At 42.4% G+C, this 18,028-nt stretch overlaps 1 protein-coding gene across 1 annotated transcript in view; it reads left to right on the top strand.

Annotated features, from left to right (window-relative positions):
- Positions 1–18,028, top strand: part of LOC109922428 (lysine-specific demethylase 2B-like) — a 99,719-nt gene that overhangs the window by 79,324 nt on the left and 2,367 nt on the right. The window contains exon 8 of the mRNA XM_048612390.1: positions 14,664–14,827. Within this exon, the coding sequence (XP_048468347.1) occupies positions 14,664–14,827 (164 nt within the window). The remainder of the gene's footprint in view (positions 1–14,663; positions 14,828–18,028) is intronic.

The following is an 18,028-nucleotide window of genomic DNA, read 5'->3' as shown; positions in this document are numbered from 1 at the left end:
TCTCTCTCTCTCTCTCTCTCTCTCTCTCTCTCTCTCTCTCTCTCTCTGTGTGTCTGTCTCTCTCTCGAGCAAGCAGGCCTATGATCCAGTAGGACTACGACAACTTCACTTTTTTATTCAGCTTTGAACTCCACAATTCCTGTGCTAGCAGCAAGTAAACTTCAGAACCAAAGACCTTCTTGGATTTAGCAAATTCACCCCAGTCATCCACAACTAATCGTCATGTCACCATAATCCATTTACCATGTCATTCATTGCATGCTGCTCGACAGAAACAGGCTCCATCTATTTTCCAATCAGAGATAGTAAGAACTGCCGATGCCGGAGTCAGAAATAACAGTGTGGAGCTGAAGGAACACAGCAGGCCAAGCAGCAGAGGAACAGCAAAGCTGACGTTTCGGTTCGGGACCCTTCTGCTGAGTTCCTCCAGCTCCACACTGTATTATCTCAATCTATTTTCTGTTAGTTTAAAGTTTGCTCCACCAAAGACTTTGCTTCCACAAAAAGTGGCATTCCACCTTTTGTGACTAAGTCATTGCATCAGTTACAGTTGCTACAGGTCAAGAAACCACAGCAGTCAATCATGGTCAAAGAACAGTAATTGCCCAAAACTACAAAGCTCTTAAGCCACATGTTGACCATCTCTGAAGATCTACCAGTTGGTCCCAGGTTACACCTGCAAAACATCTAGCATTTTAAAAATGTTCTCATAACAAAGTATGGAACAATGAGTAGAAAGGTTGCTCTAAAAATGCCAGCTTTTGATGCTGAGCTTTGCATGTAACTGATTTGTTTAGCTGAGCATGTTCAATAGCTGGCAGTTGCTGGCTGATTTGCACATAAGGAAGTTTTAAGTCCCACCTGCCATAGAGATGTGTCATAACATGCCTATATATGTTCATTTCAAAACAAAATAAAGGAACAGCAAGCGTTTTCTATCCTGGATGTTTCTCCCCGTGGCCTGAAATCTGCTCCCCAACAGACTTGCTTGACTACCAGAGGATGCTGTGAGTGCTTTTTAAAAGGGAGATGAATGAGTTTCAGCCACTGAATGAGATTAAGTGAGGTGGGAATAGTGTTTAAGTTGCAAGGGTTTTTGAAAGAAACATTTGTTCATTGCCTTTTTTTTTTGCAGCAGTTAAAGGTCTCAAAAATGTGAATGTTGGGTCACACCCAGTATTAGGAAACAAGTTTGGACTTAGAGGCCTCAGCTGTTAGATGCTCAGAGCTTGAGACCTGAAATCTTGTCACAACCCCGTGAGGGTCATGGCCAACTGTTTAGGAAGCCCTGCCTTTGGAATAAAAGGTTCATTTTTTATCTCCACCAGATTAAGGATTGCATTTTACATATTCGTATTAAAGAAAAGAGAACAAGCAATGTTTCCTGTGAACATTAGGTAAAGCACCTGGAACATAGCAATCTTGCCTGTCTCATTTCCTACACCAGGGCCACTTACATTTTTGTCAGTCTGCAACAGTTTCATTTAGTTCAGTTATATTTGCCAGCTGTTCTTGAGTTGACCAGACTTCTGAGGGAAAAATGTTAGTCTAATACAGAGTAAAGCAAACCTTGGTCTAGAATTTACAATTTTGAATTCCAATAAACATAGCTATAGATTATATACACCAAATGTATTGCCTTATCGCATGTGGAATGAAATGCTGGATTGAACAACTCCAAAGTAAATGTGTCAAATATGGCAAGAGAGAGTCGGGTTTTTGAGTCCTTTTTCGGTTAATAGGAATTGCAAATCTACTTTGTTTCTCCAGCCTTTGCCAATGAAGGGTTAATGTAAAATAGCTATATGTATTTCTGAATATAATGCTATTGCTGTGTCAACACCATCAATAAAAACACTTGATTTTTTACTTCCCTTAAAATGTCCTGTGGCTTATTGTTTTCTGCTAGATAACTGCTAATGCAGTGACTTAAAATAATAGAAAAGCTGGCAATGCAGCAGACCTTACAGTTAATACCAAGCATACTTCAAATGACAGGGTCCATAAAATCAGGCACCATTTGGTGAAACTTTTACCGTATGACAACCTTACTTGAGTGTTGGGACAAATTCTTCTGAGATATTGTCTTCCTGGAACTCCATTCAAACTTGAGAGTATTTTTTTCGCCAGTCAAAGGGCTGGGATATGCCACTAAAGTATCATTCTTTTTAATAAATAAATAGCAAGACTGTCAATACACACAATATGCCCTTTTGAAAACATACTGTGACTTCCTTTTTGTAAACACTGCACCACTACTTGTTGCTAATAGAAGGTAGTAAGCAACATGCTTTCTGGGTTTTCGATCAGAATTAATTTAGAAGTCAGAAGTCGGTGAACCTAGTTATCCAGGCATTGTTCTGGAATACATAAGATCAGTAACCTTGGAGTGAGCCCCACGTGGAGTAAAGCTTCCTCTGAGTCTAGGAGATTTCTATCTGCAGTGATTATCATTAAAAATTAAGCTACTGTTACTAGAATTTTTAAAGTTGTTAATTGAGCAGGAACATGGTAGAACAGTTTTTTTTTCTTCACACATGCCCTACTTCTTTCTGATGGTAATAGGTTCTTGTTGGTGGCTTAATTGATTACTCGATTTTTGTTTTGGGTGTTTGTTCCCGACTCTCAGCTTTTCCTACCTATGTGCATTTGAGTAAGATATTGTAAAGGTAATTGCCAGTCCAATTTACAAAAAATACCTTCCATTTTCAAGGTTTTCAAAAAAAAATGTTTGACACAGCAATAGCAGTAATGGATAACGTATTGGAAGATTTCCCTGCAGCAGAATATCCACAGTATCAGAAATCACTTAACAATATTGATTTTAGGAACGGGGTAATATTACTTTCAGCAATTAACCTGTAAATGGTATTGTCCATTGTTTACTTAGCAACGCTCAGACTTTCAATTTTAATCTTTACAGGAGCAACAGAATAAGTGCATTGTGCACTACATGAAATGCTCCTATCTTTATATAGTAGTATATTAACTGGTTTACTGTGAGCAATGTCATGAGATTTCTACCATTTCTGTACAAAACATTTTACAGCAGTCATGTATTGAATAGTGTCCAATTTTTCCTTTGTGGGATATAAAACTGAACTATTTTATGTGGATGATTGCCTGACCAGAATTGCTTTCCCACGAGTTACCAGTTAGAGAAAAAAGTTCAAACAGATGTGCACTTGAACAATAGTGAATGCCAGCTGTAACTATAGTAACTGTGCCTAATCACTGCACTATTTTGTGGAAATCTGAATTATTAGTATCAGTGCTTGGCAAAAACTGAGGAATTTTAAAACGTGAAAGCATTATGACTTGTGTTTGTTGTTTGAGATAAAATCTTTACTGGGATGGATTCATATCCAATGGCCAAGTAGCTGTAACCTTAATAGTATGTATAACATCACCCATTGAAAAATCTTGGTTTTAATGCTGAACTATGGATTGTATTTAAATAATTGTTAAACTGAGATGCAGTGACATTGGTGAGTTAAGTAATTTAATGACCCTGATTGAAAGAAAACATAAAAAGGAGCAGGGATTAGCTATGTGGCTCCTCAAATCTTCTCTGCCATTCAAAACAGTCATGACTGATCTTTTGACCTGATCTTTTCTGTCCAATGCCCATATCCCTTGACTACCCTAGAATTCAAAAATCTTGTCAAGTTCAGCATTGAATAGATTTGAAGACTGGAATTCTTCTGCACACAGGGCTGTAAATGCTTAAAGATTCACAACCCTTTAGGCGAAGAAATAGCTTTTCATCTCCATTTTAAACAATCGATTTTTACTAAGACTATGCGTGCTAGTTCTAGAATCCCAACCTGAAAAGCAGCCACTCAACACCTATACTGTCAAGAATTTTCAATGTGATCACCTCTCGCACTTCTAAACTCCAGAGTTCAGATATATCCCTTTAAAGCATGTTCTAATAGCAGCATTTCATTTTTAACATGGTTAATAACTTAGGGACATTCCAGAACTGCTTTCCCACGAGTTACCAGTTAGATTTAATGTTTTAATGTGAAGCATGCTCAGGATTTTTTTAAACACAAACTTTCACTTTGCAACTCTCTCAGCATTTGCCAGCCCTCTCCAGGTCTTGCTGGCAGTGATGGATTGGGAGAGATGGCAATTAAAAGGTAACTTGTTGGTAAATTAGGGGATTTTTGGGCCAGTTAGATTTAAGGCAGCTAATAAGGTTTTATGAAATGCCAAAACAAATTATTCGCCCTTTGTTACGTGTTTTCTTACAGGAAAGCAATTTTGTTCAGCATGTTCTAACTTTAGTGCACATTTTTTTAGGGTCATGTTAGGAGTGTTAAATAAAGTATAATTGTAGAGGTGCAAATTTCCTCAATCTCTCCACTTAAGGCAATTCATTCATCCTAGCAATAAAATGTAGGAAATATTCCACCAGTCAGGCAGCACTTGTGGAGGGAGGAACAACGTTTATGGTTAATATCAATGTTCTGATTCCAGGTCAGAGTGAGAATAGTTGGTAGTACTTGGCCTCTGAGTCCCAATGGCCTGGATTCGAGTCCAATTCCCAGAGTTTGAGCACAAAATCAAGGTTTTAACTCCAATCTAGTAGTGAGGGAATGCTGCTCTTTCAGTTAAGGCATTAGAACGAGTCCTCATCTATCTGCTTAGTGAACATAAAAAGATCCCATGGCACTATTTTGAAGTATGATACAGGAATTATTCCTTGGTATCCAGGGCAGTAATTATTCCTCCACCAACATAATAAAAAAAAAAAAATACAATTTGGACATAAATGCAAGTCTGTCTTTAATGGAGGGGAGGGTGGCGATGTGGTTTAGGAAAAGAATCTGAGTTTGGAGCTGAGGCAAGTAAAGGCAATGTCACTATGTCAGAATACACCTTTGGAGCACGTGGGACTTGAACCCAGGCCTCTTGACTCGGAGATGGGAACACTATCACTATGCCATAAGCCCTAGTAGATTGATTAAGATTACGGATGTAAAAGAGGCTCAAATTGGAAGAGTGCATAGCTATTGAGAGTCGTGGGGGAATTAGAGATATATGGAGACAAGTAAGACGGAGGAATTTGAAAACTAGACTTAAGTTTTCATCTAGTTCCAACTCCAACGATATCAAACATAGGTTAGCAAGCACAACCATGCTTGATGAAGACAATTGAGGAAGTTAGGATATGGACTGTAGAGTTTTAAATTAGCTCCATTTTATGGAGGGGAGAAGGAAGATGAGAGGCTGGCCCATAAACCATTGGGATGGTCAATGTGAGAGATGACAAGGGCATCAAATGAGGATTTCAGCAGCATTTGAGCTGAGGCGAGGCAAAATTTGACTTTGTTTTAGAAGTGATGGAGCTGAAATATATTTGAAAGTTTTGTTCAGGGTAACGTTGGCACAGAGTATAAATTCAGTCTCTGACAGTGGCTATGGAGAGGGATTAAGTTGGTGGCTCATGGAATTTCTAGTGGAAACTGAATTCAATGGCTTTGATCTTCTCAATATTTAGTTGAAGGAAATTTCTGTTGATCCAGTATTGGAGGTCAGAGAAGCAGCATGACAAATCAGAGGTAATTGGTAGGGGGGTCAGTGAATAGGAGGAGGAGATGACAGTAGATGGTGATACAGTTAAGTTGGGTGTACCACTACCTGCGTGGAACCTGACTTGTTCCTGGATGATGACACTGGACATCTTGTAGTTGAGAAATAGGATGGGCCCAGGACAGATTCTTGGGTGACTCGAAGGAAGTAAGAGCACCTCTTGCCTGGCTTTATCCAACTCATAATTTCATCCAGTCTGTTTCCCTTCCTTCTTTTTCACATCCACCCCCGTCCCTAAATTAAAATAATGTAAGACATTCCTTTTGATATTTGCTGTCATTGGTTAATTCTCCAGATAGAACATAATACCTCCAATGTGGAAACGGGCCCTTCAGCCCAACAAGTCCACACCTACCCTCGGAGCATCCCACCCAGACCTATCCCTATCCCTACGCCTTTCCCCTGTAACCCATCTAATCTACACATCCCTGAACTCTATGGGCAATTTAGTACGGTCAGTCCACCTAATCTGCACATCTTTGAACTGTGGGAGGAAATCAGAGCATCCAGTGGAAACCCACGCAGATACAGGAGAAGCAAACCCGGGTCCCTGGTGCTGTGAGGCAGCGGTGCTAACCATTGAGCCACCGTGCCACCCAATGAGATCTCCAGTCAGAGAGGTGTTTATACATGTATTTTAATTTAATCGGCCTGGTTCTGGATTTGGTCTGGAAATCTAATATTGCATTCGCAGTCTCGACTGTATCGAGAGCTGAGCTCACGATTCTGTCTTTAGCACACTTCCCAGAGCATGTTAGTAGAGACGTGGGACCCTGCCTGTTTTCCCATGGGTATGGTGCAGCAAATAGGGGTGAGACTAATAATTTAAATTTCTTTCAACCTGTTTAGAGATGTTGTTACACACATCTGGAGCAGGTGGGATTTGAACCTGGGCCTGCTGGCTTAGAAGAAGGGACATTACCACCGTGCCACAAGAGTCCTCCCTTCGAATTTAAGATTTTCTACTCAAACTGTTATCAGAAATGTTATGTCACAATTCTGGAACAGGTAGTATTTGAACTCGGGCCTCCCAACTCGGAGGTAGGGATATTACCAGTGTGCCACAAAAGTCCCTTTTCCCTTTGAATTTAATTTTTTTAAAACTTATTCGCCTATTTTTCTAACCAACCTGTTCAGAGACATTACTGTACACCTCTGGAGCAGGTGGGACTTGAACCCGGGCCTGCCAGTCCAGGGATAGGGACACTAGCACTGCACCACGAGGGGTCTCTTAAAAACACCTTAGTTTTCCAATCAACCTGTTCAGAGACATTATTACACACTTCTGGAGCGGTAGGACTTGAACCCGGGCCTTCCGGCCCAGGGACGGGGAGACATTACCACTGCACCACGAGCGTACCCTAATTAAGTAGTGGGATTGTCAACACATGTTAACCATGCTTCCAAATGATGATAATTGGGATGATTAATACAGAAAACTTAACAGGAAAATGTTTTCTTCGGGAACATTTCTACAAACAAATGTTATAATGTTGCCGCTAATAAAAATGTAAAGCAGCTGAAAATATCCCAAAACGCTGAACTTACAATTAAATTTAAAATCCATAGCTATTGTGTAATTAAGTATAAATTTCAAATATTGTTTGATATGCCCTTTAAAATGACCTGATTTTTACATGGTGGATTTCTGCATTTTGTTAATATGGCCAGCTATTTGCATGTAAAGCAAGGCATCAGGTTTCTGAAACAGGGTGTCTTTCACATTACAATTAACACTGGGTCAATGCCATAGTAGATCATTTTACATTTGAAAGGCTTTTCAGAGTTGTACTTTGTTTTGCTAAGATTTTTGTAAAGTGTAAATACTATTTATGACTGGTTAAAGATTTTATGTAGCAAACATAGTGTGTAGTCCTGAGCAAGTGTCCAAATTTGGTGCAATATGTTGTTATGCTGACACCTGCTGGTGAATTTCAGATTTCTTCCATTTCTTTGCTTCTGAAGAATCTCCATAGGACATTTATTGTTGGTAATCTAAGATGGACATTCAATACTTTTGTGTTATGCTCCACCAAAGGCTCATTTAATTGAGGCCTAAACCATATCGGAACACAGACAGGAAATGGCCCATTATCTCCTGGCATTGCAATGAGATCTTTGCTGATCTTTGGCCTGACTGCATAGCCTAAATTCCCTTAATACTTCTGGTTAATAACCAATTTTATATTTAAACTAACAGATGAGCTAGTATAACTACCATTTAAGAGACATTTGCAAACTTCTGCCACTATTTTTGTGTTAAAGAACAGTATTCCCAAATATAGTTCTTGCAGGTTCCAGGGTTTAGATGTTTCAGTAAGATCAGGGAAGGTGGTAAAAGAGGGGGAGGTGTGGCATTGTTAGTCAAGGCCAGTATTACAGTGGCAGAAAGGACGTTTGATGAGGACTCGTCTACTGAGGTAGTATGGGCTGAGGTTAGAAACAGGAAAGGAGAGGTCACCCTGTTGGGAGTTTTCTATAGGCCTCCTAAAAGTTCCACAGATGTAGAGGAAAGGATTGCAAAGACGATTCTGGATAGGAGCAAGAGTAACAGGGTAGTTGTTATGGGGGACTTTAACTTTCCAAATATTGACTGGAAACGCTATAGTTTGAGTACTTTAGATGGGTCAGTTTTTGTCCAATGTATGCAGGAGGGTTTCCTGACTCAGTATGTAGATAGGCCAACAAGAGGCGAGGCCACATTGGATTTGGTACTGGGTAATGAACCAGGCCAGGTGTTAGATTTGGAGGTAGGTGAGCACTTTGGTGATAGTGACCACAATTCGGTTACGTTTACTTTAGCGATGGAAAGGGATAGGTATATACCGCAGGGCAAGAGTTATAACTGGGGGAAAGGCAATTATGAGGCGATTAGGCAAGATTTAGGATGCATAGGATGGAGAAGGAAACTGCAAGGGCTGGGCACAATTGAAATGTGGAGCTTGTTCAAGGAACAGCTACTGCGTGTCCTTGATAAGTATGTACCTGTCGGGTAGGGAGGAAGTGATCGAGCGTGGTTTACTAAAGAAGTTGAATCTCTTGTCAAGAGGAAGAAGGAGGCTTATGTAGAGATGAGGCGTGAAGGCTCAGTTAGGGTGCTTGAGAGTTAAAAGTTAGCCAGGAAGGACCTAAAGAGAGAGCTAAGAAGAGCCAGGAGGGGACATGAGAAGTCTTTAGCAGGTAGGATCAAGGTAAACCCTAAAGCTTTCTATAGGTATGTCAGGAATAAAAGAATGACTGACTAGAGTAAGATTACGGCCAGTCAAGGACAGTAGTGGGAAGTTGTGCTTGGAGTCCGAAGAGTTAGGAGAGGTGCTAAATGAATATTTTTCGTCAGTATTCACACAGGAAAAAGACAATGCTGTCGAGGAGAATACTGAGATACAGGCTATTAGACTAGACGGGATTGAGGTTCATAAGGAGGAGGTGTTAGCAATTCTGGAAAGTGTGAAATAGATAAGTCCCCTGGGCCGGATGGGATTTATCTAGGATTCTCTGGGAAGCTAGGGAGGAGATTGCAGAGCCTTTGGCTTTGATCTTTATGTCGTCATTGTCTACAGGAATAGTCCCAGAAAACTGGAGGATAGCAAATGTTGTCCCCTTGTTCAAGAAGGGGAGTAGAGACAACCCTGGTAATTATAGACCAGTGAGCCTTACTTCGGTTGTGGGTAAAGTGTTGGAAAGGATTATAAGAGAGAGGATTTATAATCATCTAGAAAGGAATAATTTGATTTGGGATAGTCAACACGGTTTTGTGAAGGGTAGGTCGTGCCTCACAAACCTTATTGAGTTCCTTGAGAAGGTGACCAAACAGGTGGATGAGGGTAAAGCGGTTGATGTGGTGTATATGGATTTCAGTAAAGCGTTTGATAAGGTTCCCCACGGTAGGCTATTGCAGAAAATACGGAGGCATGGGATTGAGGGTGATTTAACGGTTTGGATCAGAAATTGGCTAGCTGTAAGAAGACAGAGGGTGGTGGTTGATGGGAAATGTTCATCCTGGAGTTCAGTTACTAGTGGTGTACCGCAAGGATCTGTTTTGGGGCCACTGCTGTTTGTCATTTTTATAAATGACCTGGATGAGGGCGTAGAAGGATGGGTTAGTAAATTTGCAGATGACACTAAAGTCGGTGGAGTTGTGGATAGTGCGGAAGGATGTTGCAGGTTACAGAGGGACATAGATAAGCTGCAGGGCTGGGCTGAGAGGTGGCAAATGGAGTTTAATGTGGAAAAGTGTGAGGTAATTCACTTTGGAAGGAGTAACAGGAATACAGAGTACTGGGCTAATGGTAAGATTCTTGGTAGTGTGGATGAGCAGAGACATCTCGGTGTCCATGTGCATAGATCACTGAAAGTTGCCACCCAGGTCGATAGGGTTGTTAAGAAGGCGTACGGTGTGTTAGGTTTTATTGGTAGAGGGATTGAGTTTCGGAGCCATGAGGTCATGTTGCAGCTGTACAAAACTCTGGTGCGGCCGCACTTGGAGTATTACGTACAGTTCTGGTCGCCGCATTATGGGAAGGATGTGGAAGCATTGGAAAGGGTGCAGAGGAGATTTACCAGGATGTTGCCTGGTATGGAGGGAAGGTCTTATGAGGAAAGGCTGAGGGACTTGAGGCTGTTTTTGTTAGAGAGAAGAAGGTTAAGAGGTGACTTGATAGAGACCTACAAGATGATCAGAGGATTAGATAGGGTGGACAGTGAGAACCTTTTTCCTCGGATGGTGATGGCTAGCACGAGGGACATAGCTTTAAATTGAGGAATGATAGATATGGGACAGATGTCAGAGGTAGGTTCTTTACTCGGAGAGTAGTAAGGGCGTGGAATGCCCTGCCCGCAACAGTAGTAGACTCGCCAACTTGAAGGGCGTTTAAATGGTCATTGATAAACATATGGATGATAATGGAATAGTGTAGGTTAGATGGGCTTCAGATTGGTTTCACAGGTCGACGCAACATCGAGGGCCGAAGGGCCTGTACTGCGCTGTTATGTTCTATGTTCATTCTCTCACTATTTCCCTTAGAGTAGACTGAGCAATCTAGAACTGTCAGTTATTCTAAATAGCTTGGACTTCAATAAATCACCCTTAATAGCCTAAATTTCAGGAAATACAATCTTAGTTGTATTCCTACTCTTCCCTTAATTTCCATGTCTCCTCCTATGATCTCTCCAAACCTATCCATTAGATCCACCTAACCTCCAATCTGGCATTAGATAGACGACATGTCATGTAGGGCTTTGATCCTTTTACAAAATATAATATCCCTCCCTACAATTATTATTACATCCTGTAAAAATACCACCCACCTCTTTTATCCTCCTGTTGTAAGATGCCATAATCTGAATTCTGGCACACCATCTGACAATCTTCATTCTTGTCCTCCTGTTATAGTTGTTGAATAGTCAGTGATTCATTGACTCAATTACTCATTTCTCATTTTATCTGAGTTCTCCTTAGTCTATTGGTTACACCAACCCTGTCCTGAACCTGTACCTCTCCAGGTGTAGCCTAGTCAGGATACTCCCCTGCACACACTTAAACGTCAACGTGCCTCCAACTTGATCCTAATCTAGTGAGATTCAAGGCAGAAACACCAGCTACTGTCTTCAGCAGCCAAGAGGATTGTAATTTCTCTGTGCTTTGCAGAATTACAAAACTGAAGATGCATGATGAAGCACAGCTGGTGCTTTCTGGTATAATACTGGTTATTCAGGAGATAAACAACTCGAGTGGAACAGAAACTTGCTGATGCAGCTCAACTACATAACTCCTGTTTAGGTAGTTCGACAGTACATCTGACCTGTTGGTTTTTTTTTCGTAGTTTGGTATACAGATGAAATGTGTAGTTTAATAACAATTAAAATTTTAAGTCCATGATTTATGCAAACAATTAAACTCCCTTCTTAAAAGCAGATTGCACCTGATGGAATGCAGTGGTTCAAGAAGGCAACTCACCACACCTCTTAAAGGTCATTGTGAATAGATGACACCCATATTCCATGAAAGAATTTAAAATGAAAATGGAAGGCATATGAATTAAAGCTCAGGACTTAGCATCATCTTAAAAATTTGCAGATTATGATGATGAAGCATCCAGGTGATACTTAATGGAGTTGACAGAAATTTTGATGTCTGGCTGGAGAGTCAGTGAGAGCCTTGTGTCGCCCCTTCTGGAGAAGGCCTGTTGTATTAGCTAGACAATAATGGGCCTTTCCCAGGATCAAGGCACCAGCCAATCAGGGGCTCAGTTGAATGCAATGCTATCACTGAGGTGCTAACTGATGCGAGTATATTGATCCCAGGCCACTGGTGAATGATCAGGCCTTCAATCAGACACTCCTCCCAGAAGCTCTCAACCAATACCAAAAGAGTTTGCTGCTTGTGCTCCCTGCATGTTGAGACCTCTGCTCACCACTGGGTTAATACTAATGGCAGCAGAATTACTCCCTTGGGGGGCCTCAACTGACAATGGGGCTGCTTTGGCCATCTGTGGAGCTTCCCACCGTCGACGTAATTGAGGTGAAGTGGGAAGGTAACAAGTGAGGGGCTGATAATGTAGTGGTATTGTTGCTGGACAAGTAATCCATAGACCCAGGAAATCTCATAGGGACTCGGATTCAAATCCCACTATGGCAGATGGTAGAATTTATAGTCTGACTATGAAACAATTGTCAATTAGACCATAAGAATATAAGATGTAGGAGCTGATAACCTTCAACTCCACTTTCCTATCTCTTCCCTATAACCTTTCATTCCCTTACTGACTCAAAATCTCTCTCTTAACTTTGCATAAATTTAACGACCCAGCCTCAACAGCCCTTGGTGGTAAAGAATTCCACAGATTTGTTAGCCTCTGATAGAAGAAATTACTTCTCGTCTGTGTCTTAAACGTGCAACCCCTTATTCTGAGATTATTCCCTTTGGCCCTAGACTCTCCCACAAGGGAAAACAACCTCTTTGCATCTACCCTAAGAATCTTGTATTTTCAATAAGGCTGCCTCTCATTCTTCTAAACTCTAATGAGTTCAGGCCAAACTTACTCAATCTCTCCTCATAACAGTACCTTTCATACCTGGTATCAACCTAGTGAAACTTCTCTAGACTCTCTCCAATGCCAGTGTATCTTTCCTTTTAAAAGGGGCCCAAAATTGTTCATCGATTTCGCTGTGGTCTGACTGGTGCTTTGTATAGCAGTACCGCTCTATGTTTGGAATAAGGCAAATGGAATGTAGGTCTTGTCCTTTTACTTGGTGAATTTGGGTACCAGCTTTTTGCACTTTATGTATGAGGATTCCCAAAGCAGCTTTATGGAGTCAAAGCATTTAAATAATATTCAGCTCCTCTATTCTTCCTGTGAAAGTGCATAAAATCACACGGTTTCTATCTGCCAAGTCTTTGCCCACTTACATAACCTGTCTGCATCCCTCTGCACATTCTGTATCCATTTGCCATTTGCCTTCAGCTATTTGTGTCATCCACAAGCTACACCATATATATTTAAAATAAACTCGTTTACCAAGTTTTTTTTAATTAGCGATAGAAATATGCCATTCTTGCCTGATCTGGCCTACATATGACTCCAGACCCACCACAATGTGCTTGACTCTCCCTCTTCACTGTTCTCTGAAGTGTTATACCAAGGCACTCTTTGTATCAAACCACTGAAAGTGTCGCAAAGAATGAAACCGGTCAGACCACCTGGTCTTGACCTAGGCAGTGGAAATGACATTGGCAAAAGCAGCCTTGTCAACCCTGCAAAACTATGGGTAGAGCCAAAATTGGGAATGTTGTCTCATTGATTAATCAAGTTACACTCTGTCTATAAATTATGATTCAGTGAGTACGACTGTGTATCCCAAATAGCACTAATAACCCTCCCTGAGTCTGTCATGTCCCAGTAGCAGTTCAGACCAGGCAGAGGTGGCAGCACAATGGTCTGGTCAGGAGGGAGTTGTCAGGGAATCCTTGAAATAGACTCCTGAACTCATGAAGTTTCAAGATAAGAAAACCTCTTGATCAATCAGTACTCCTTCATGTTGAGCACCACTTGGAAGAAGCACTGAGGGTGGCATAAAACAGATTGTGCTGTGGATGGAGGACCTCGATGTCCATCACCATGAGTGGCTAGACAGCACCATTACTGACCTAGCTGGTCAGCTGAAGTGTACCATTTACAAGATGCACTGCTGCAACTCCAAGGCTGATTTTTGCCAGCACTTTCCAAGCCACCTGTACCACAGAAGGACAGGGACAACATACATAGGATATATCACCCCAACCCTCCAAGTTGCTTACCATCATGACTTGTAGCTATATTGCCATTCCTTTATTTGCTGGGTCAAAATCCTGGAACTCCATAACAGCACCACGGGTGTCCCTGCACCCCAAGAAGGCAGCTCTTTCGGGCACTCTGAGATGGGCAACAAATGGTGGCTTAGCCAAATGTGCAAGGGGTGAGGACATCAAATTCTCTGAATCATATCTACTTTGATTTGTACAATCTGAGTTTTGGCACTTTAACATTTACTGTCATGAATGTCTGTGTATAGTGATATAGTGTTTCTTGTGTATTGCTATGTTTTGTTACTTTGAGCTTAAAGATGTTAGACTTAATGAATTTTTTTGGACTGAGAAGTGGGCTTGGGGCAGGGAGGGGGAGGGACAGAATTGAGATATTACGTATAAACTAAAGTTTTATAGAACGCCCTTCCAATATTGCACCTTTTGGTACTTATGCCAGGTGGTCCTAACCATCACGAATTAATTTAAATAGCTATTGTGTACACATTGCTATGAGAAAGTCAGTATGCAACTACAAACCATGTATAAACTTGCACACTGTGTGCACAAAACTTAGTCATATTTTGTGTACCTGCTAACTCATTTTATTACACAGTGAGCAACCTGGTACTCTTAAATTAATTTACATTCTTAAGGCTGCAATTTGAGTGCTTGTGGACTTGCTTAGTATTAAATATCAAAATGCTTGTTTTTATTTTGTAATTTTCCAATATCGACTGCATGGTTTCACTGGTTATGTTTTGTTTCTTAATGGTTACAGGTGTTGTGACAAGCGGTTGTGGACTACAATTAACCTGAGTGGCTGCAAATCAATCACTCCAACTATGCTGAGTGGGATCATCAGGAGACAGCCCATCGTACTGAACCTTAGCTGGACAAACATATCCAAAAAGCAACTCAGTTGGCTAATAAACAAATTACAGAGTAAGCCTGGCTCATGTATTTGTGAAATCTGAGAAGATATCTTGTGCCTGTACAGATATCTCTAGAACAAGGCTGATTGTATTAACATCCTTGTTAAAAATGTAATACTGCAAGGCAGGAATGTGGAACAGTTTAATTATGTACTAATTTAATTTAAATTTGCTAATTTAAGAACATTCCCTACAGTAGGCACTCCATTTAAAATTATAACATAGAAATACTATGCTGAAGATTCCCAGGAACTACTGCAGTTCACGTGGGTAGAACTCATAGTTTTAGGATAAGGGGTAGCAGATCTAAAACTTAGATGAGGAGGAATTACTTCTCTCAAAGGGTCATGAATCTGTGGATTTAACCATTACCTCAAGATGTGGTTGATGCTGGGACATTGAGTAAATTTAAGGAGGTAATAGGTCGAAGTGTGATGGAGAGTAGGCAGGAAAGTGGAGTTGAGGCTACGATAAGATCAGCCATGATTATATTAAATGGAGGAGCAGGCTTGAGGGCCTGAATTGCTTCTACTTCTGGTGTTCAGTGCTGTTCTTGGATTTTGGCCAAATGACAGTGAGGGAACAGTGATTACAGTTCTAAGTTAGGGTAGTGTGTGGCTTGGAGGGGAGTGGACACGCAACAGTATTCCCACCTGATCTGCTGCCCTCATCATCCTAGACAAGAGATTGTGGATTTGGTAGGTGGTGTCTGAGGATCCTTGGTGAATTTCTTCAATGCTTCTTACAGCTGTCACTATGCATCACTGGTGGGAGTGCACGATTGAAGGTGTGGTGCCAGTCAAGTAGGTCCTTTGTCAACTTCCTGCATGTTGTTAGAGCTGTATCCATTCAGGCAAGTGGGGAATATTCCAGCTAGCTCCTGAATTATGTCTTCTAGATTAGTTTTGCTGTAATGTGTTTGGATAAACTGCTTCAGGATAGTGATTAAGATTTTGCTTTGAATTGGTCCAATTTGAAGAGAATACATTTGGCTTGGAACTAGTTTATAGTTAACTGAAGACCTATTTGATGAGAAGATTAGAGTTGTGAAAGGGGGCATTTATTTATGACTATCGGGTCAGTCTGAAGTGATTTCACTTTTCATAGTCACTGGAGTTAGGGTTAATTGAAGCCTGAATCCAGAATCAGAGCCTGATGACGCAACCTAAATATCCCTGGGGAAAAGGGGTGGGCAAGGGTCACACTCTTCATTCTTTTCGCAGTGCCAATGTAAATATCTTAATATTGTGGCACTTCATGATTCAAATTAAAGTACTTGCAGGATGTTGCAAGTCACTGAAATAGAGGGGAATTCAGTCCATATTGCTCTAGAGACTGTTGCCATCTAAATGGACTGTAACAAAATTGGAAATCTGTCTTGTGATTTGAGATAAATGTATAAACACTTGTATAATTCTCTAAGATTTATCCAATTAACTTATACAATTGCAGGGCTCCCATTTAACCATGTGATACACTTGATGCCCAACTTCCCTTATTACAGGGATAGTAGGAACTGCAGATGCTGGAGAATCCGAGACAACAAGGTGCAGGGCTGGATGAACACAGCAGGCCAAGCAGCATCATAGGAGCAGAAAGGCTGACGTTTCGGGCCTAGACCCTTCATCAGAAAAGGGGGAGGGGAAGGGGGTTCTGAAATAAATAGGGAGAGAGTGGGAGGCGGATAGAAGATGGATAGAGGAGAGGATAGGTGGAGAGGAAACAAACAGGTCGAAGAGGCGGGGGTGGGGCCAGTAAAGGTGAGTGTAGGTGGGGAGTTAGGGAGGGGATAGGTCAGTCCAGGGAGGACGGACAGGTCGAGGGGGCAGGATGAGGTTAATTGGTAGGAGATGGGGGTGCGGCTTGAGGTGGGAGGAGGGGATAGGTGGGAGGAAGAACAGGTTAGGGAGGCGGGGACGAACTGGACTGGTTTTGGGATGCGGTAGGGGGAGGGGAGATTTTGAAGCTTGTGAAATCCACATTGATACCATTGGGCTGCAGGGTTCCCAAGTGGAATATGAGTTGCTGTTCCTGCAACCTTCGGGTGGCATCGTTGTGGCACTGCAGGAGGCCCAGGATGGACATGTCGTCTGAGGAATGGGAGGGGGATTTGAAATGGTTCGCAACTGGGAGGTGCAGTTGTTTATTGTGAACCGAGCGTAGGTGTTCTGCAAAGCAGTCCCCGAGCCTCTGCTTGGTTTCCCCGATGTAGAGGAAGCCACACCGGGTGCAGTGGATGCAGTATACCACATTGGCACATGTGCAGGTGAACATCTGCTTGATGTGGAAAGTCTTCTTGGGCCCTCCTACCCTCCCTCGACCTCTTCATCTCCAACTGCCGTAGAGACATCAATCACCTCAACCTCTCCACCCCTCTCGCCCACTCCAACCTCTCCTCCGCAGAACGTGCAGCCCTCCGCTCCCTCCGCTCCAATCCCAACCTCGCCATAAAACCCGCGGACAAGGGAGGCGCAGTTGTAGTATGGCGCACTGACCTCTACATCGCCGAGGCCAGATGCCAACTCTCCGACACCACCTCCTACCGCCCCCTTGATCAAGACCCCACCCCTGAGCACCAAGCCATCATCTCCCAAACCATCCACAACCTCATCACCTCAGGTGACCTCCCACCCACGGCCTCCAACCTCATTGTTCCCCAACCTCGCACTGCCCGTTTCTATCTCCTTCCCAAAATCTACAAACCTGAACGCCCTGGTCAACCCATTGTCTCCGCCTGCTCCTGCCCCACCGAACTGATCTCCAACTATCTGGACTCCATTTTCTCCCCCTTGGTCCAGGAACTCCCTACCTATGTCCGTGACACCACCCACGCCCTCCACCTCCTCCAGAACTTCCAATTCCCCGGTCCCCAACACCTCATCTTTACCGTGGACGTCCAGTCCCTCTACACCTGCATTCCCCATGCAGATGGCCTAAAGGCCCTCCGCTTCTTCCTGTCCCGCAGGCCCGACCAGTCCCCCTCCACTGACACCCTCATCCGCTTAGCCAAACTCGTCCTTGCCCTCAACAACTTCTCTTTCAATTCCTCCCACTTCCTACAGACAAAGGGGGTGGCCATGGGTACCCGCATGGGCCCAAGCTACGCCTGCCTCTTTGTAGGTTACGTGGAACAATCCCTCTTCCGTACCTACACCGGCCCTAAACCCCACCTCTTCCTCCGTTACATTGATGACTGTATCGGCGCCGCCTC

Source organism: Rhincodon typus, chromosome 26, assembly GCF_021869965.1.
Source record: "Rhincodon typus isolate 14 chromosome 26, sRhiTyp1.1, whole genome shotgun sequence".
Lineage (NCBI taxonomy): Eukaryota > Metazoa > Chordata > Chondrichthyes > Orectolobiformes > Rhincodontidae > Rhincodon > Rhincodon typus.
This window is presented reverse-complemented; position numbering and strand designations above follow the sequence as displayed.